The 20,708-nt window shown below is 39.2% G+C and overlaps 2 protein-coding genes across 4 annotated transcripts; both read right to left on the bottom strand.

Moving 5' to 3' along the window:
- Positions 1 to 397: 397 nt before the first annotated feature.
- On the bottom strand, positions 398 to 15,552 carry HDAC10 (histone deacetylase 10). 3 transcript variants are annotated; one of them, XM_065743526.1, is made up of 21 exons: positions 15,520 to 15,552; positions 15,249 to 15,353; positions 14,303 to 14,437; positions 12,511 to 12,607; positions 11,871 to 11,968; positions 11,689 to 11,793; positions 11,411 to 11,479; positions 10,419 to 10,545; positions 9,875 to 9,940; positions 9,396 to 9,455; positions 8,935 to 9,024; positions 7,704 to 7,810; positions 7,343 to 7,410; positions 6,597 to 6,876; positions 5,882 to 5,972; positions 4,293 to 4,378; positions 4,032 to 4,085; positions 3,164 to 3,248; positions 2,476 to 2,661; positions 1,853 to 2,012; positions 398 to 1,122 (listed from the first exon to the last, which is right to left on the bottom strand). In XM_065743526.1, exons 2-21 carry the CDS (start codon positions 15,311 to 15,313, stop codon positions 1,106 to 1,108), a joined length of 2,046 nt encoding a protein of 681 aa, XP_065599598.1. In that variant the 5' UTR covers positions 15,314 to 15,353; positions 15,520 to 15,552; the 3' UTR covers positions 398 to 1,105. The 3 variants fall into 3 exon arrangements, with proteins under 3 accessions (XP_065599598.1, XP_065599599.1, XP_065599600.1); XM_065743527.1 differs by lacking the exon at positions 15,520 to 15,552 and having other exon boundaries at positions 15,249 to 15,507; XM_065743528.1 differs by lacking the exons at positions 15,249 to 15,353; positions 15,520 to 15,552 and having other exon boundaries at positions 12,507 to 12,607; positions 14,303 to 14,385.
- A 1,398-nt stretch (positions 15,553 to 16,950) lies between these two features.
- Positions 16,951 to 20,245, bottom strand: LOC136051870 (secreted frizzled-related protein 2-like). The gene is made up of 4 exons (XM_065741521.1): positions 19,959 to 20,245; positions 19,296 to 19,465; positions 18,333 to 18,425; positions 16,951 to 17,261 (listed from the first exon to the last, which is right to left on the bottom strand). Exons 1-4 carry the CDS (start codon positions 20,243 to 20,245, stop codon positions 16,951 to 16,953), a joined length of 861 nt encoding a protein of 286 aa, XP_065597593.1.
- Positions 20,246 to 20,708: the final 463 nt, after the last annotated feature.

The raw sequence follows: 20,708 nt of genomic DNA, 5'->3' as shown, positions 1-20,708 counted from the left end.
ACTTCTGATGTTTTAGTGAAAATAGTTTTGCCTTCTTAGTCATAAATGTAACCTACCTACAAAAGCACTACACTTGTAACCCTCCACAGAAATTCATGGCTTACTGAGGGAGCAAAACAAAGCAAGTGGGATCCCTGGGAGAGAGCACCTTGGACACGGAGTTGTCCTAAAACAGTCCTAAAAATAGGACTATGAAGACTGATTTAGTTAATCAGTGTGTGTAGTTGATCTCAACAGCAGCAGGACTCCAGTCTGTTAACAGATACATGTAATTTAATGCGTTTGAAATTGGAAGGTTACATTATTGAAGTCACAGTGACAAACTTATTCTGAAATAAGGGCAGACTGAAGCCCCCTAGCCCCAGAACATTTACAGTGCATATATACATCGTAAATGTTAATCTTTACACTGCTTTACTCAATAATGTATTGGTAATTTTATATAGGCAAAGCATTATTAGTTTTTTTTCCACGTGCGCTGTAGAGCTCAGGAGATTAAATTTAACCTCAACCACGCAGCTAGGGTGTGGGAAACACACACACGGCCACTGTGGGGCTGCTATCCTTTAACATTCTCTCATCAGCCAGTTGCAGGAATTAAAGATGAGACAATATTTGGTAAATCTTTTAAGTCCTAGGAAAACATAATTAATCTGAAGGACCCGTTGCTAAGTTTGAACTCCTAAGGAAAAGGTGGTAGTGGCACTTAGGTGTTACTCTGAGTTATTGAGAAATGCCTGGCTACTACAATTGCTCACTTCAGGTTCCTATTTTCTGGGCTTTGCAGACATTCACACAGTCAGCTGGTGCCTGTGCAGGCCCCAGTTCACAGTCAACATGACACAGCCCCAGTGTGCGGTAACGAAGCAGAGCACTAGGTTTCATGTGTCAGTCTTTCATAGTCAGCATCAATACAGAACTTACAAGCACAGTATTCTAGCTGAAAACATGGACTGTAAGTAGTACAGAAACCAAGAGGCAACTGTCAATGGCTCTTACTCCACTTCAACATCAACCATCTTATTTCCCTGGTGACTTAAAAGGCAAAATGAGGCTTCACATTTTCTTCTTCTGCGTAAAACTGTTTTCAAGTGAGTCAACTTCTTTAAATCCCATCGTTCACTGAAAAGAACACCAGCAAGATGGAGTTATTAAGCTCATACTACAGTTCCCAAGTACGTAAGAATAGTTTTATTGGAGCTAGACCACTGCTCCTGACCCTTTCTTCTGAAAACACAGCATTTTCTTTCAGAGATGCTCACCTTTACTGCTGTTCAAGAATATTCTGCCTAAAAGCAAAGGGTTATTCAGCAGAAAGCTGTTTGCAAGTAAGTACTCTTAGACACTATTTTAGTACTCTTATTTATACTAGACGTTATCTAGCCCACAGACCTTCCTAATCTGCTTTCCTTTACCTGGTCTTCAACTACTTGTGAATGTACTTTAATCAGAACAAACCACTACTGAGTTAAGGAAAATTATCTTTCATTATTTTAAAATGCCACCTCATTCTACACCGTGTTCAGAACACACATTAGCAATCAGAGCCTGTGCACATCTTATTAACCATTATTTCAACTCACAGTATCATGGTAGCTTTATTTCAGGATAAATAATACACATTTCTGGAGCAATAATATTCCAGGTTCTGAAGTGCACAGTTACACTGTGCTATGAAACACAGTGGAAAGCAGAAATGGCTCAAGGGGCAGAATCAAAGGCATTCAAGTTTCATACTGCTCACATTTCATCAACATGCTCCCACTGACTTCCACATCCCACTGACACAGAGTTGTATATATTATCATCTTTCTAAGAGCATATATATTAACAAGAACTAAAGATTACTTACCTGAGCATTGAAGCATTTTCCAGTCCTGCTGAAGCTGGTTTCTCAATATTTTTAATTGATTTACTTTTTCTTGGGTTGGAGGCACATGAACTCCAAAGTGAGGCATAGAAGCACCTGCAAGTGCACTGGCTACACTTTGCCTTAGATTTATGTCTGAGTCCTATATAAAAAGAAAAAAAAAAACCCATAGAGTTGTAAAAGAAACAGAACAGTGAGCTGCTTTCAGTCACATTAGATGGCAAGAGGTCATAAAATATCTTTAATCAGGACACAACCCTAAGCTGCACAATCCATGTGTAAAGCAAAGCCAATCCCAAACTGAGGTAAACTGTCAGATCATCATCTGCTGTGCATAACCCCAACCATTAGTTGAGGCCATGCATTCATGCCTTAGCTTCTCAATCATGCAGGCTGCCTACAGCTCATACGTGTCTGTTTGCTTTTGTGCTCAGGCCAGATCGAAACTTGGGCTATTTATGTCAACAACTCAGAGGTTCCAAAGACAGTATAATAAATGCAGTCAGAATACAGCAGCTCAGAGCAGTTCACACCAAGCACGCTGTTGCTTGATTTGGGTTCTGTCCTAGGTCATCTAAGTACCATGGTATAGCACCAGTTCTTACCTCCATCACTGCAAGAATTCGAGATTCTGCTAGTCCTTGTAGCAAGCACAAAAGAAGAGAAATCCCACTTATTCCAAGGCTCCTGTTTGGTCCAACAGCTATTACTATCAAGTTGGGTTGATAACTATATGCTACAGGAAGAATTAATCCAAGTACAGCAGAAAAGAAGTCATTCCCATCAGCGTCCTTTAACATCAAAGGAAAGCAACTTAGAACAAACATAAAGCTGAAAATGTCCATAAGTAGCAGTGGGAAAGAAAGAAAAGGCAAAAAACCCCAAACCCCAACATAACATGAGATTCAAAAAGCTTTCTGTTGACCTTGGAAACAGGATACTGACCTGCTTTCATAGCAATCCTTGTATTTAACATGCAGCTTTGTTCAACACTTTTTTGTTGAACTATTCATTTTCCACGGTGTCTCTGCTTTGCAACTCTACTTTCTTTACCACAAAATACAATAGCTGCTCCAGGTTTACTCAAACTTATGCACTCTAATTCACACTAAAGCTCTGTGACAGAGCAGCACTATTGAAAGGGCAAAGAAAGAAGCTATTTGTAAAGTCCAAATTGCAGTGAGACGTGTAATTCTCAGTGACATTTTATGAATTTGTAAATGTATTCTATTCTTTCTATTAAAAAAAACCCACAACTTTTTATCTTAGGCTGTTTTCACAAATGCACCTTACCTCCTTCCAGTTCAGCACAATATAGTGTTTAGAGCTGCTCTTTCCAGTCTGTTCTTTCTTGCAAACATGTATGACAAGTACTCTTCTGTAATTGAAACCCACATCTGAGTATTTCACCAACTTCCAGTGAGATAAAAAGCTCTGTTCTTTCATTGTTCTTAAAACAGTAATTCACTGGAGCAAATAACTGTCTGTGTTATTACATGCAATCAAGTAAATGCCAATTGAAACTGCAATCTTCACCATCATAAATATTAAGTAGAGTAAGTATTAAAGACTAGAAGTAAATAACTTTTAAGAAGGGGAATTAGCAAAGAAAGATATAGATAAGTGAAGATGACTTTCAGTAAGGAACTAGCACGAGCACAGAGGTCCATTTGTGATTATCAGATCCTGGTTAATTCTGACGTGTGGTTCACAAGCAAGTAGATTCATAATACAGGTTGTGTAAGTGTATTTCATATTGGTGATTTAATTTGATCATATACACTTTCATTTCTATCCATGGTATCAATAAAATCCGTACTTTCCTATCTTGTCTTACCATTCTAAAATTCCCTTTTAAATAATTGCCTTATTACTTTGAATGTTTATCATTGCATTTTCAGTCTCACATTTTCAGTAATAATCCAAATTTACATTGATATAGAAGGATTATACTTTAAACCAACCACAAAAATAATAGGGTAGAATTTTGAAATAAAATGTATCTCTAAAAGCAACCTTCTGGCTTGCTTTGGATTTTGTTAATCTCAGTGAAAATCAATCCACGACTGCTTTATTAGTGTAGGTTTTGTCATGTGTATGGACTCTCAGGAACATTTAACACCTTTGCGACTTGATTTCCTAAATTAAAAAGAAGCCTCACCCATCTTCTGTGTTTGGCATGACTTGCATGTCTCCAACAAAGATGCAAAGCACTCTGTAGAACATAAAGGAAAATCGTGCATTCATTCATTTGTATCTGCAAGTAATTATTTTCAATATGATATGTCTTTACTGCAAATCAAAAATGCTATACACATTTGTTTTAAACTGAAGCCTCTCATCAAAGGCAACTCGACATATTTTACACACTTTAATCTTATTTTTACAATTTGAGAACCAAATGCAAAAGATAAAAATTCACCTTTGAAACCCAAAATGAAGAGAATGTCTCAGTGCAACAGCAAGAGAAGCAGAAGCTGCAGGTGATTCTGCAATTCCACTGCATACCTACAAAAGATAATTTTGTTAACTCAGAATCAGTGCTGCACAAGATCGTGTCATTTCTTATTTGTACCAATTGTTTTTTAACTTGTGTATCATTCAAACAAAGCTACAGCTGCAGGGAAGAGATCCTATGGTTAAAATGTTATTAATTCGTTTTCAACACAAAGGTTATATTTGATTATTATACCAAAAGCTCTTGTATTATTTCAAATGCATGGGCGTGTGTTGAAAGTCAACTGTAAAAGTAGATTATGTAGGTGAAGGTCACCTGTAGTGGTTCTCCCCGTAGTCTGCAGATTGGACACACTCAGTGTGCCAGAAGGCAAAATGGACAGGAAAAACAGACACTACGAAGAGAAAGCTGTCCCTGAATTCTGATTCTTCCTTTAACCTAGGCAAGCTATAACTTTCTGGAAAACACGGTGATCAACATTTAAGTGTTGGTTTGTGTTGTGTAGGGCCTTGAACTCCATACGAAATGTAAGGGAAGCAAGATAACACGTGCTCTTCTTCCTCACTTCTCTGTCAACACAAATTCTCAGCATAGAAATTGTCATTAGTTGCAGATGCTATTTCTTTCTGCCAGTAGTTTACCTAATCTATTTATAGGCACTCTTAAAGTACGCGCAAACAATAGAAATTTGTAACCAAAATCTACAGGCATGACTGCAATAGCAGGAAGAAGACTTAAAAGAAAGAGGCCATTCTGACAGTTATTAATTCTCACTGGCTTCATATTTTAAAGAGAGCCTTCTATTCAAAGAAAGACTGATTTAACACATGAGGCTATTTGCATAATATAAATTTGGCATTTTATTTTTAACTTGCTTGTTGTTTTTCTCTTTGCTTCTCAAAATTTTAATACATGAATATAAACTTGCAACTTCTACATCTGCCTTGTCTTCATTCCTGACATGCAAGGATCAGGATGCTGAACTGGAATTGCTGTTTAGAATCATAGGGCACAGTGGTGTTTTAAAGTGCTCCACTAAAGCACTCAGGGTGAAGGGGCAGGAAAACAAATGATGTCATAAATTATTGTACATATAATGATAGAAAGTACAGCTCTGCATGGCATGGTATCTTATAACGTAGGATACTGGAGGCTTTAACTCTCCTGAAGTCTGCAGACAAAATTCTGTGCAAAAGTTTTAATCTTTCTCAGATTTCTTGCTACTCACTGGCGCTTGATATAAAAGCTTATGTCCCCAGCAACTGGAAGAATGAATATCTGGTTCTGCCTTACATTTGAGAGTGATGTCTTACAAGCTGTGACTGCAAAAAAGCAGGATAACATCTTGCCCAATAATTAGAAAGGTGTCTCGAGGGTAACTACTCCTAAAATGCTTTCTCATTTCAGATCCACTCTTGCTAGCTAAGCACAGACTAGCTGAGATCACCAGAGTTATGAACTACACAGTAACTAATATCCAGATGATAGTGTGATAGAAGCAGAAATCAGGAAGGCAACTCCCATCCCCCTCAGTTAAACAACATTCTCGTTACCTCTTTCTTAAGTATTTTATCTAGGATGGCCAATGTACTGCCAAGAGAGAGCAAAGTTTTGTTTGATTTCACTAGGTCCGTATGAACATCACTGTAAAATAAATCACATGAAAGAAAACTAGATTAGATACAATAGCACTTTTGCAGAGGATCCTGGTAATGGCGCTTTGCAGTCAGTACCAACAAGAATACATTTTCTATAAATAGTACACATTCATTCTCAAAGAGCTAGCTCTAGCAGGAAGATGACAACACTCCCTGAGCTATGTTTCTATCTGTGCTAGAAAGGAAAGAAAAAACACCTGATGATATTCAGGAAATAGAGTTCTGTCAAAATTAGACTTTCTAATTTAGAAAGCTGAGTTTCTGAAATTATAATACCAGTCAGTTTTTTTTTTTTCCAGCTAAAAGCTAACATAGATCTTTAAGGCATTTTTCCTAACAACCTCCTTCTAAATGAATACATTTTCCACTAACTATCCTCTCTGTCTTGAAATAATTTTCTCTAAAAATATTCTGATCAATTCTATAAAGGACTTTAAGGATATGATTGATAACTAGCACCAACTTCTTAAGTTTTCAGAAGTAGTAATTCTGCCTATGATTGAGTAGACTGATGCCAGAGAGCCAATGCCAGAGAAAGAATTAGATGACAGCTTGTTCTAAGACCTCTTATCCTCATTATTAAGTTGTTAATTAATTAAATAGGGCCAACCTGACAAGAGCTTTTATTTCATTTTTGTCCATTTCCTTTACCACGTGAAGGTGTACTGGGAAAGTGTCTGGGTCTGCTGAAGCTTTCAACTCAGCTGTTGTTGCTGTTTTGATGGGAGGCACTGGAAATATAATCTTCTTCATGTGTAATTCCAAAAATCTTCCTATTTTGTCAGTTTCACTGCTGTCAGTTATCTTAACTTCATGCTCTGTAGAGGGATTTATATCAGCAGTCTTTACTAAGTCTGATTTGGTGCTCAAATTGTGCAAAAATGATGCGTCTAGAAAAAAAAAGGTTTCATTTATTAATTTTTGAGCAGCATGTTCATATTTAGTTACATTTATTTGCAAAACAATGTACACCTGTATTCATAGAGTGTACATTTATTCCCATGCACTGCTTATAATATAGTTTGCCACAGAATTTTTTCAGTGATGCCACAACTGTTTTAATATAGACAGTTTGTTAGTGATAATAGAACTTCCATCCATATTTTTTTCCCACACAGCAAAAATATCAAAAAACAAAGATATCAAAGCACTACTTTTTAGAGCAACGTTTGTCAGCTTTAGAAGTTAACAGCATTTTTTTTCAGACCAGCTGAAGGCGTGGCCCTGCAGGAAGCCTCACAGTGCTCCCATTGATCATTTGATGGATAAGAGGTAGTTCAATTATTCTAAACCAGAGGAAATAAATCTTCATTTTGTATTTCCATACGAATCCTTTCATCAATCACATTTAATTACCTTCGTACATCAACCATTTCCAGTAGGGTTTATGTGCTGCTCTCACATTTTGAATAGATTCAATAGCACTACGAAAGACACAGGATTAACAGCGTCAATAGTGATGAACAAACAGGAAATAATTTACCTCAATGGGAAAAACACCACCAACAATAAAATAAAATCACACAAGAAATGACCCAAAGCACAAAATATATTACAAAGTATCACATTAAAACCTTGGGTTGGCAAAGTGTTCAAAGCACACATATATCTTCGATAAATACACTGGTTGTTGGGGGGGTTGGACTCTCTGATCTCCACAGGTCCCTTCCAACCCCTGCAATTCTGTGATTGATTCTGAAATTGTTCCTACACTTACCTTAGGCAAGGTGCCATCTCCCCAGTTACCTGAGGTAGAGGATCTCTTAGTAAAGCTCTTACAGTCATGCAGACTGATTCGGACAAGGACTTCAAGTGGTACCCACCCTAGAACAAAGTATTTTGTTCCATGTAAGGGACTGACACACGTGAAGACTGAAAGTCATCATGGGAAATAAATCAAACTGAATATATCTCAATTTACAAAATGAAAGACTATATGCAAACACAATCAGAGTTTCATACAGAAATTCATTGTTGGAGGCTACCAGCTGAAGTTCAATGGCAAGTGACATCTCAATTCACTTTATCATGATTCAATTCATTTTGGAAGGCAGTTGTGACTTTGCCCCTGAAACACATTCTTTTTCCACTCCCTTCCTGTGCCTCACCACCTTCAATAATTCTTGTGGAAGATTCCTTAGAAGGTAAATATTACCACTGCCCTCTAAAATATCGGTACAAGGAAATCTCCCACAGTCTGACACTTAAGATACTTCTGCCCTGATAATTTGGCAAGAGTTGGAAGAGAAGTGAAGATAGATTTAAGACTGACGAATTAAAGATGGCAGACTTCTTCCTGCATTCCATTCACGGAGCAGTCACATTATCTGTATCATGAGGAGATAATTGTTTGCACCTCAGCTAGCAGATGGCAGTATCTACAATGACCTGATGAAGAAATGGGTGATGGGAAAGAGTTCAAGCAAAACAGAGGTCAAGTGAAATCACTTTCTAAGCAATTCATTTATTTGGGATCTTGTTGAGAGGATTCACAAACTTATTTATAAGGGCATGTAGCAACAGGACGTGGGGAAATGGCTTTAAACTGGCTTTAGATTAGATATTTGGAAGGAATTCTTTACTGTGAGGGCGGTGAGACACTGGAACAGGTTGCCCAGCAAGGCTGTGGATGCCCCCACCGTGGAGGCATTCAAGGCCAGGCTGGATGGGGCTGTGAGCAACCTGATCTAGAGAGAGGTGTCCCTGCCTGCAGCAGGGGCTTTTGGAATTAGATGGTCTTAAAAGTCCTTTCCAAACTCTGGAGGCTGTGTCTTTGGAAAGATAGGCACACACTCCTCTGTTCCAACGTTTTTAATTAAAATAATAATAATCAAGACACACATTTCTTTTTAGGTCTAAAAGCACTGCCAAATTTTAGTCTTTTTTATATTATTGATTCTAAGAAATATAAAAAGAAATAAATTTTGTTAAGCTGCAGAAGTATTTACCTCCAGGATGACACACAGCTTTCCATGAGCTAATTGCATCAGGAAATGGGTAAGGTGGGCAAAGACTTCAGGAGTGGCATTCATCTGACCCTAAATTAAAGGTAAGTTTTGTTAAGAGATGAAACTCTGAATCAGAAACACTGGTGAGAAAAATAAATAAATAGATGATCTGAAAAACATGAGACTGAGTCAGTGTAAAGGAACACTCATCTCTCTAACAAAACACTGAACCATCTGCTTTAAAGGAAGGTGCAAAAAGATGATGCAGGAGTTGTGCCTGTGGGACAGTCTATCTTTACGTGTTGCACGCTATTTACTGAGCTAGGTCAGCTTAAAGATTCAAACATATTTTTATCTTGGTGAAAGTGAATTCCACATAGCAACCAATGGACACTTAAGATGCAGGACTATTCCACAAACACGTCTATGACTGACAACCCAAACCACAAAAATTTACTTACCTCAGGGTCTCCAATTCCTGAATCGTATCCAGAGGAGACAAGAACCAGTTCAGGATCAAACTGTTATAAAACAGGAAGAAATGTAGCACATTCTCTTGCGTTGAATTTCAATGGAACCATACTTAGCTATTATGTCAGCCAGAATATAAACACAAATATTTTCCTTGAATAAAAATAATAATTAAAAAACCATAAAAGATTGCATTTATAATATATATATTATAATGGATATATAATATATGGATTATAATGGATATATAATATATATTATAATGGAAATGTTGTAGAGTTTTGTACTGATTATTTGAAAGATAATATTGCATAAATAAGTACTCCATCAATCAGGACATCGTTCATATCAGCAGAAATTGTGTTAAATGTCCTCCTTTTAAGCAGCAAATTTCTACTAATTGTTAATGATACTTATACGAAACAGTCTTTGATTTTGCTACTCTCAAAACAGTGCAGTGAAAAAGTACCTCAAAAGCCACTGGAAGCAACACGTGAAAAAATGCAGCAAGATAATCTGAATTTCCCATCCCAACCTGAAAAATGTGAGAAATGTAGGTCAGATCATTTTGTTGAAGTAATAGCTCTCAGGTTTCTCCAGACAGAAGGAAAGATAACACCATAAGTTAAAGACAAGGCAGCCTTGTAAAATCAGCTAAAACCCCCCAGTATATAAATTATATACAAATATCCATCGCTTTCAGTCTTAAGCATGAACTTTGGTTCTCTGCTGAACAAGGATAGACATAACCACCTCCTGAAGCACTTTTTGATATGATGGCTAGGCAAGATACTGAAGAAAAAAAAAAAAGAACATGCACACATCTTCCTCTCTCTTAAAACAAACGTGACATTCTGAGCCTTATTTCTTACAAGACATTTCACTGACAGGAATAAGATCCACTATGCTATAACACCTGCCAAACAGGCAAAGCAGCACATGCCTCAGCATTACCTAATGTGTAAGAAATAAAGCCATGGCATTTGCTTTGTTGCGCTGTAAATAACATTTACCTTATTCCAAGGCAAATTTATATTAAAACCTTTTCCTTTTCCCAAACCCACAGCATCATAATCAGATTCTTTGAGCGATGGCCAGAATTCCTGATGTTCATAGCGATGCCAGGAAAAATACAGAACACTGAAAGATACAAGAAAAATCCAACTTGACAAAACAGCTCCAAAAATGATCTTACAAACCCTATAATATACAGTGAAAGCAGGAAAATATAATTATCCTTTCCCTTTAGTACTCTCAACAGCTTTTGACTGCAGAAGTTGATACAGAAGGTCCTATGCCAAAATTTCATATATCTTGTATACACTCCCTTCTGATGAAAGACAGGACATTCTCAGAAGAGCAGTCTTGTTGCTAGAACCCAGTGCCATGGCTTTTCAGTAAATAGCATAAAGCTCATGTGTTTTATTTAACTAGCACTTGAACCAAGTGCTAGTTAAACTTTTCTTCTTCTCTTCATTTCTTTTCTTTTCTGAAAGAGTGGTCAGGCACTGGAATGGCCTGCCTAGGGAGGTGGTTGAGGCACCATCCCTAGCGCTGTTCAAGAAGCGTTTAGATGAGGTGCTAAAGGACTTAATTTAGTAGCTGGGTAGAGATAGTGATAGGAGGATGGTTGGACTAGATGATCTTATAGGTCCTTTCCAACCTTATGAACTTATGAACTTATGAACCAAGAGATTCAAGGATAAAAAGAACGTGGATATTACCTAAATCCTGGTATAGAGAAATCTTACTACTGACAATTTATTATTTTTTTTTTCAAGTCAGATTGCTCATTTTGTGTCTGCTATTCTTTACTGTAAAATAAATTTCTGTATTTCTTCTTGTTTGATTTTTTCTCCTTTACTTGATAACAAGTTAAAAAAATGACAGACACTAAAATATCAAGAAGAACGTTTTGTAAGACTCTACTTTTAGGAATCTAAGAAATCTTATTCTCTAGAGGAGCACACAGTATTTAGCTGGTTAACAAAACCATCCGTCAAACCTTGGATCTTCTTCAAATATATACTGAGTTCCTTGCCCGTGGTGCACATCCCAGTCAACAATTAGGATTCTGCACAGAAAAATGAAAGAAAACATTCAGTAGAGGAACCCTGGCACACAGATCTGAAAAATTGCAGATGAATGAAGATTTTATGACCCAAAAAGGTATGTGACACCCAGAAAGCTCTAGACGTTACTCTGAAGTGGTACCATGACAAATGATTGTGTAACACCACGCTTGGATAGGAAAAGCTTCTCTATGGTCAACCACACTCTTACCTCTGTAGACTGTATTTCAGTTTTGCATATTCTGCTGCAATAGCAACGTTGTTGAACAAACAGAACCCATTAGCTGCATTTCTCTGACTGTGGTGACCTGGAGGTCTAAAACAAAGTTTTATGTCATTACTCACAACAAAGGAAATCTTGGTGACATCGAAGACTTCCTCCCATTTTCTTACCTCACTAATGCCATTCCATTGCACACTTTTCCTGACATCACAGAGTCCACTAGTTGCAAAGTTGCTCCTACAGCTAGTCTGGCACAGTGATAAGTGTTCTGAAAAAGACAATTTCATTGTTATTATCAATCATTCATCAGCTTGTTTTAGACAACGTGCTTTGCAACCCAACACGAAACTGACAGAAGTCTATCCTAATGAAGTTGTATGCAGAACTGTACATCAGAAAAGCCAACGCGTTCTCTATGAGGTTTATCTGTAATCATCGTATCCTTTCTAAGGTGTTCTCTCTGAGGGAGATAAGAAACAAGAGACAGACATACTGAACTGACTAGTTCTACTGGCAGCTCTGAAAATAAGGAACAAAGCCTTACAGTAACAAAAGCGAAATTAAATTTTGAGTAGTATGCTACACTGGCATGATATAAATACAGAATAGATAATGGAACACTTATCAATTTAAGTTACAGCACAGCACTAAACTGGAAGCAGATAAACATAATGCCATAAATATATGCAAGTATATTTAGATAGTCAAATCAATTATTATCAGCATTCCTCTACTTAGAAAACCATCACACAGATGCAACAATACAAATGCCTGCAAGTCCCACTACAGGAAGCAGTTTGACTTACACACCGGATGAAAGAAAAAAGAATCATAATTTCCAGAGATTCTTTTCAGTTCCTCTTCATTCATTGTCTGTGTGCTTTTTGCAACTTCCAAGTGCTCTGAACTGCAGAGGAGAGAGATATTAACACAATGCTTAGCTAAGCTAATACTTAGAGCACAACAAGTACTTAAGCACTAGAAGCAGCGACCCATCAGTTCTGTCACTGCTATCTTGCCCTTGGGTGCTCAGATGGAAATTAAGGCTGATGGCATCATCTCTCCTATCTGCATCCTAACACAGGATGCAATGACCATGTATGTGTTCCTCTTGGTGGACATCCAAAGCAACCACAGTTTCACAAAAAAAAAAATGAAAGAAAGAAAGACTCACTAGCATTACCTAATAGAAACAATCCTAAGCAGCGGATTCGAAATGAAGATGCTATCAAGAATAAAGCTCTATGAAGTTCAATGACTGTATAATTACTAGTTTAACTTCCTCAGCAGTCTCTTACCTAATGGTGAATTCAAACAACGCTTTTGTGGGAGTTATGCACTTGTTTCAACTTGAAAGTGCTTTAGAAAAGAGAGAGATCTATTATCTCTATCCTACATTTGGAAACAAAGACAAGACCTTAGTGAGTTTGTTTGTCCCACGCCATCCAGAAGGGGCAACTCAATCAGGAACTGTTATCAGCTCTCCTCAGTCCTTACTGTGAAAATAAATTATATTGGTACACAGTGCTGACTGCATCCTAACAAGTACATTTTGAGGAAAATACTCTTCCTGAATCTGAAAATTTAAGCATGACTCAGAATCAACTATTGTCCTCATCCAAGCATCTGAGCACCCATGTGCAACCTTTTGCCTCCTGGGTTTGAGCTGCTGGGTTCAGAACCTGTTTGAAGACAGTGCAGCTGATGGTCTTGAGGGAGCAAGCTGGATGGAACCCTGACAGAAGTTCCTTCAAACAGCTCTGCTAAGAAGTCTTAGCAAACATTCTCATCCTTCCCTTGGGAGCAGCTTTAAAGTTACAGCTCTCACGCTGGATGCATTGTAGTTATGTTGTAAAGCCATCTCTGCAACCAGACATGAACTCCACTGCTCTGGGCCTTGACCCTGACTTGTGGAATGGTGTCCTAACTTAACCTCTTGGCTGAATTTGGTTAACATCATCAGATCCGTGCTGCCCACTTTCCCTGGGGACTGTGGGATTGTGCCCTCGCCTATGCAGACTCTGCCTTTGTCTGCTTTGCCACCATGCTTTGCTCCCAGCTCCACCTGTCCTTCAAAGACACTGCTGCTTCCTAACAAGGGAAAATGAACACAAAACCAACATGCACATTGGTTGCAGAGCCATTACACCAAGGTGAAAATTGCCAGAGCAGACTTCAGTGCCATGAGTTCAGAAGAGGTGAGATGCTTGTCCTCTGCACTCCCCCCGCAGACTTAGTTACAAAGCTTCTGTTTGGTTCACTCAAAGATGTTTGGGAGGAGAGTTATCAATTTTCCTACAATTTTTTGTTTAAATTAGAAACTTACTTTTGATACTGTTTATAAATCAGCAATCATTGCTCAAGAATCCAAATTGTGGAAATGGGGATTTAGTGGAACAGCATACTCATCCACACTTCAGCACCTATACCACACACAACACTATTTGTACAAGTTTCAGCCTGACACATTTTCCACTGAAATTAATGGAAGTTACTGAGCTTAGGACCAGACATTCTTAAGTGGTGCAAAACATGATCTGGAGGTACAACATCTGTTATTTCATTGGATTAGACTGAATGGCAGTGAAAGTAAATTTCAGACCTGTGAACTAAAAGGATCTCCTCCTCGCTTCCTTCTCTAGCGGGCACAGGGACACATCTTTCCACAAGATGGTAACACTGAAGCTGCTCATAGGAGGCTGACAGTCTTTCTGGCACTTCAATATCACAAAGAGGACTGAAAATAAGTGATATCTGTATTACTATAATTCACATCAGCACAGCTTACAAGTAATAATAAAGCCTAATTTGCACTATAAGGAGATTCAATATCGTCAGAGGGACATGTGAGGGTAATATAAAATAAAATTCTTTGAATGCTTTTCAGTTTAGAATTGAGCAAAACAGTTGTAAAATCTGTAAGCAAAAATAAGTGTATGGCTCTTGCACAGAAGTAAACAAAACAGCATTAACATTTGCTTCTTCTCTCACCACTTAAAGTGGCAGTGATTACTATGGACATGGAGACATTGAGATTAAAAGTGAAGATCATGTTGATCTTCCTGAGAAGAGGATTTGAGAAGACAGCCGTGGACTTCATTTCAAGCACAACAAAGATACTGGTCTAATTTACACAAACGTGAGCCAGTTGTATATATCAATTTCTAATTAAACTTAATTGAAAGGTTTCAGCTGAGAATGTAAATCCATATATTTTTCCACAGTCAATGATACTGTAGCTTTATAAGCAATTTAATTAGCTTAAACTGCAGCGTTTAGAGAACTATCTCTTCACTGAGGCCTACTGGACTGCAGGGCTACAGCTTCCCAGACCCAGCCAGATCAGCACTAGGGTACTGAGACACAGATTAGCAATAAAAGTTTGTCGAGGAGTAGACAGACTTTCTGTTTAGTAGGAACATTACTGGGTTGTCACTACACACTCCATATCGTGTTCACAAAGAAAAAGCTAAAACATTTACCCAGTAGCTTCTTACAAGACTTGGTAAGAATCTATTGATAAAAAGGACAGGATGATACCGACTTACTCGTTCCAAAGTAGCTTATGTCTGGTCATTGCCTCATGGTAAACCAGGGCTGTTCCCGAAGCCATCGCTATGGACAGAACAAAGCACAAGTCCCTAGGAGCGTATCTGGGGTACGAAACACACGTGCAGTAAAACAGCCAGTGAGGACGCACGCAATGCAGGGCAGAGGCCCGCAGGAGGACCTCGTGCAAACAAAGAACGTTTAGAAGAAGCCCCGGGAGACCGGTGGGAGAACTGCGGGCACAGCGCAGGCAGCACGATTGCCGGTTACCTGACCGCTCCACACCTCAGCAGAGGGACTCAGGAGGGGGCACAACAGCTCCCCGAGCCCAGCCCCGCCCCGCCCAGCGCAGCGCAGCCCCACAGGCCGCTCCAGCGGAGGGGACGGCCCAACGCCGCCCGCCTGAAGCGCGGGGCGGCATGGCGGGAACGGGCGGAGCTGAGGAGCACGCAACGCCCACAGCCGTGCCCTCGGACGGCTGCTGCTTCCGAGCGCTTGGTGCTCGAGGGGTGCTTTACACGCTCTCAAGCAGCCGGTTCTCAGCAGCTCACAACGGATGCCATGTCCTTTCACAATAAGGCCAGGTGGCCACGTTGCTCCAGCACTTAATGGGGTTGCTGCCTGCAGGGCCTCCCGTGGCTGACGTGAGCCCTGTCGGACGCCTTGGGGAGCGGTTGGCATGTGTAGGCAGTGATGGAGTGCTTCCAGCAGAAACCATTGCAGACTCAGTGGGATCAAATGAACTGAGCTTTCGAGTAACCTACGTTTTTCCAAACAGTGTCTTCATTATACAATATAAACTGAATGTAGGTTGTTTCAACTATTTTTTCCCCCATAATTTCCAGAAGTTTTCTAGTTCATGATAGAAAATCATATGATCACAGATTCACAAGAATATGCCGAGTTGGAATTCAAAGACCCACAAGAAACGTCGAGTCCAACTCCTGACTCCACACAGAACCACCCAAAATTCAAGCCATGTATCCAAGCTCTCCTTGAGCTCTGGCAGCTCAGGGCTGTGCCCACTGCCCTGCACAGCCTATTCCATGCCCTCTGATGCACTGACATTTTGTATGTGTCTGAATATTAAATAGGATCTTTCAACAAGTGAGGACTGATTTTAAACAGATTCAAAAACTGCAGTTACTATGTGCTCTGAGGTGTTACCACTGAGACATGTCATTTTGATCGATGTAAAATGACACCAAATGACCAGATCTTGTGTTTGGGCTAACCATCTTGCGTTTGCTGTTATTTATTCCAATATTTCGATTGTGGCATAAGTGCCCAGCAGAGGGCAACCTTCTTTTAAAATACTCTAATGGAGAGAATGAGGTGTATTAATGAAGCATTAATCCAGAGAGAATTTGGTACACCAAGAAAATGGCAGGGTGAACACTACAGAAAAACATACTAAAGGTAATGAGCTGGATTAAAACCGTTTCATTTCAATTTTTATACATATTACAAAAGATTTTTGCAATAACTCCAACCTTTATACATAGATTACCAATTTCAAACTTCACAAATAACTAAAACACTACAGAAAGTAGGCCTGATAACACTGGGTTTAAGTTCAACTTATAATACAATTTAAAAGGAAACAAAGATTTTACATTCCACTTATAGTACATTCTTATTTACAAGATAAGTTTGGCATAGGAAGAGTAATAAGCTTTTTACAAGTAATAAGATAAATATTTACAAGCATTTATGGTACCTCCACTTCTGAGTGGCCAAAGTCAGCTGGGAGTCTCTCCTCTGCCAGTGATAAATCTGATTTACTAAAACGATACCCTCCTCAATCTTCCCTACAAGGAGATACACCATAGGACGATGGGTCTGAGTCATCCTCTGTGTACAATTTTCATTGATAAGAAGCCATTGCTGTATCATGTGCTGAGTTTCATAAGGCAGAAGTGAGCCTTGGGTGATGAATTCCACGTGGCACTCAATGTTGTACTCTTGGTCACCAATTACTGCTCTTTCTTTGGACAGCTTTACTTTCACTGCTAAGGATAAAAGGAAACATTTAAGTCACTCATTTTATTCAAATATAGAAATAAATACTACCAGTGAAAGCAAGAAGATTCCTTAAAAATACTCTCATAATTTCTGGTGATGGAGTATGGTGATCTCTTCACCCATGGCAGTATAGATTTTAAAACTTTTTTTTTTTTTTTAATAAACTTATAGCTGATTATTTTCTGCCTGAATTAGGCAACTAGGAAAACATTTTCACAAAGATGTGAAATGCATTTTTGTCATCATTGTATATGTGATGGTGGCTGTTTGGACAATTAGGTGTTGTAAGCTGTTGGTGTTGCCCTGATAGGGGCAGGCTGAACTCCTTGCCCAAACTCACTTCGTGTTACGATCCTCTCAGCAGTAATACTTGGTAATACCACCCTTTTATATGCCCCCTTTTCATCACAGGCTTCTGTCTAAGACAAATAACTCCACCAGCAGTTCTTGGCATGAAATTTCTCTGAGCTACCTGATCTAAAGCCAGCTGAATTCACTAGTAGTCACTACTGACTTCAAAGAGCCTTGCAGGACATTTCTAGGGCAAACTCAAAAGTATTGCCTGTCACTTCAGTAAGATAATGTGAGGTAAGAATTTATTTGTTACAATTTTCTGAGGCCTTTCTGTAAGTTATGTATTGTGAACAATTAGTGCACAAGTAACAAGGACATGCCATTCACTGGTAAAAGAACCAAAGCTTTCTTGGATTTAGTTACTAATAAACAACAAACTGGCTTATTTGCCTGCTTTTGCCAGAAATATTTTACATGAACCATATTGTACTGCAATGTATCCAGTCCAGCAAGAACAGAAAAGCTATTTGTTTGTAAAATAGATAACAAAGAAATATTTCGTGCAAAATAAATCCTTACATTTTACTCAGAAATAACATATTCTGAAAAATAACCTAAAGTTGAATCAGCATCCAAGCTCTGAGGATGAAGATTTTGAAACCCCAGCAGAAACCGTCAGCTATTTTAATCCTAATTTTAAAGCATTTTAGAATGAGAGCTGATGGTCTAATAGCAGAGGACTTACCAAATTATCAGGGACTTACCAAAGTTACTGTCACAGAAAACTTGGAGGATTCTTTTGTGCGTAAAGAATTCCTCCACTGCTGGGCAGGTCTGGCACGCGGGCTTTGGTAGGACTGGTAAGAAAAGGCAAAGACTCATCATTATTCTTTAGAATGTTTTGTATTAGTTTTCTGCTGTGGAAATTGAGAGCTTGCTGTGTTACTGTGGGTAACTGTAGAAAATACACAATTGTTGAGTGATAATGTGAGCATCTGCACACTTCTCTGAAAATGTGGCTAAGGAGGAAGAGGAGTTACTGTTTTCATGCCCACTCACTCCTTGTTTAGACTGACAAACTCAATCATCAACATGAAACACAGTACTAAATGGAGTTTTATTTTCAGTACAGCTGAGGGAGGGGAATGGGTCAAGTGAGAATTCAGTCAGTGTTGCCAGGTTCAGCTGGGCTGGTACCGAGAACATAGGAATTCAAGTGTGCCAACAGCAACTTGTACTGCTTTCTACATAAGTAAATAGACCTAAGCACATTTGAAGATTTGCCTATCAATGTCATGCTAACTCAGGTTTCCCTAAGGAAAATCAGATAATAAATCCTCCCAGCTTTTCCAGGATTATCTGAAAACCAATTCAATCCATACAGAAGTTTATCAGATCCCTGATAAAGTTGGTATGTCTATAAGGAGACCTCAAAATAGAGGAAATACAGCGCCGTCATGGATATGATACTGGCTGTGGCTGTGCAGGCAGAAAACAGCCTTTTCTGCTGCATGCAGACCAACTACTCTTCATTTTACTGAAGGGATGCTGGCTTACGCCATCTGAGGTGTGCCGCAGTTTTCACTGCAGGCTTCAGCACTTCCCCCCCTCCGCACAAACAAGTACATACAGATGCAGCTCCAATTACAGTCACAGACCGAGAACTGTCCCTTCTATCTTGTTTACCTGCAGCACACAGTGCAGCCACCCTGCCATCTTCCACCCACCTTTGTGCAAGTATTTATATTCCTTTGTAAGCGATGCCAGACACATGTCCTCGTCCGCAGGGAACCGGTCGCAGTCCAGGCTTTCTGGCCAGGAGTGCCCATGGCAGGCAAGCACGGGCGCACAGCTGTCCCGGACACCAACACACATACTCCTACAGGGATGGATGAACCTGCACCAGAGGGAGCACCAGATTGAAGCAGTTCAACTCACTCAGTGGTAACAGAATTTCATCAGTGGTTTCTGTGCTAAGTATTAAGATATTTAACATCCTTCAGCAAGAATTCAGTTCTAGAAAAGGCTTATGCTTCTATGCTATAGAATTAAATTACAGGTTTTTTAAATGCTTTTCTTACTATCTGAGAAAATCCTTGTCAAGAGCCTGAGTCTCTTTGCAGTGGGTATTTGGTTTCATTGTCACCTATATTCAACTTCAATTTAACAAGAACAAGATTTCAACCAAAACAAACTAAAATATGGTATTCTTTAGCTACAACATTCATCTCCACAAAGTAAACTAAGGTTTAAGTGGAACTTAAGTGCTTTTCAGTGCTTTTCTTCCCAATGAGTATGAAAATGAACAGAATTATTTCAGAAGTGGAGAATTAAGACACATTTGATTTGATTCCTGTTCTGACCGAAAGGCTGAATGCTGTCATACTTACGTGTCCAGGCAGATGGGTGCAAACAGAGAGCACAGGAACATCCTCACATGAGGGTGACAGTCCGTGTACACCAGGTGCTGCCAGGTGGTGGATTTTAGGATGACCTCTGCCATGCTTGTGTGTCCCATCAGGTTGGGAAGCCTCATTTCAGAGTATCCAATCTCGTGGCACATGCTCATCTCCTTCGGTATCACTACACATTTGGTGGATAATCCAATGTCAAAGCCTGTGCCCACTCTCAGGAAACTGCTCAGAGTGAAAGCAAGTATTTTTGCAGTCAACAACATCTTCCTGTGAGTCCTGGCTTGCCAAACAGGGAGCTGTCAAACCTCCTGAGTACAGGGGCACGCTGAAAACCCTGTGGCTTATATACCCCAAGAGCTTAATGAACCCTTGGTTATCAACTGCTTATCAAATCACTCGAGACAACACCAGATCTTATTGCCTATCCAAGTGATTGTTGTGATAACCAGGGAGGTGGAGACAAGGTATAGAAGTATATTCCCTAAAGACACGGATTAGCTATAGGCTTTCACGTGCCTGACAGCATCAGCTGCAGTAGCGTGCTATGTGATATATTAAATTTTGACACCTAGAAGGCTTGCTATGTGCTTTCTAAATCAAATTAAGAGATCCTCCAGAAAAGTGGTTGGGCAGACAATCTGTCTCCTAGGGCTGCTATGCCTCCTTTGTTTTCAGACACTACTGGCTGGCCAGAAAAAACAGCCCAGATTGACTTATCAAGTGAAA

Source organism: Cyrtonyx montezumae, unplaced genomic scaffold (genome assembly GCF_038088225.1).
Source record: "Cyrtonyx montezumae isolate F1298 unplaced genomic scaffold, pur_monq_1.0 scaffold_3, whole genome shotgun sequence".
In the NCBI taxonomy this organism is placed as follows: Eukaryota; Metazoa; Chordata; class Aves; order Galliformes; family Odontophoridae; genus Cyrtonyx; species Cyrtonyx montezumae.
This window is presented reverse-complemented; position numbering and strand designations above follow the sequence as displayed.

Excerpts from the sequence above, each read along its gene's own strand:
- HDAC10 (XM_065743526.1), bottom strand. The coding sequence starts at position 15,313 with ATGGCTTCGGGAACAGCCCTGGTTTACCATGAGGCAATGACCAGACAT. Across the intron at positions 11,969-12,510 it reads ATTCTTTTTTCTTTCATCCG|AACACTTATCACTGTGCCAG; the intron begins GTGTGTAAGTCA and ends TGTCTTTTTCAG. Across the intron at positions 6,877-7,342 it reads GAAATGGTTGATGTACGAAG|ACGCATCATTTTTGCACAAT; the intron begins GTAATTAAATGT and ends TTTTTTTTCTAG.
- LOC136051870 (XM_065741521.1), bottom strand. The coding sequence starts at position 20,245 with ATGTTGTTGACTGCAAAAATACTTGCTTTCACTCTGAGCAGTTTCCTG. Across the intron at positions 19,466-19,958 it reads GCACCCATCTGCCTGGACAC|GTTCATCCATCCCTGTAGGA; the intron begins GTAAGTATGACA and ends CCTCTGGTGCAG. Across the intron at positions 18,426-19,295 it reads ATATAAATACTTGCACAAAG|TCCTACCAAAGCCCGCGTGC; the intron begins GTGGGTGGAAGA and ends TTTTCTTACCAG.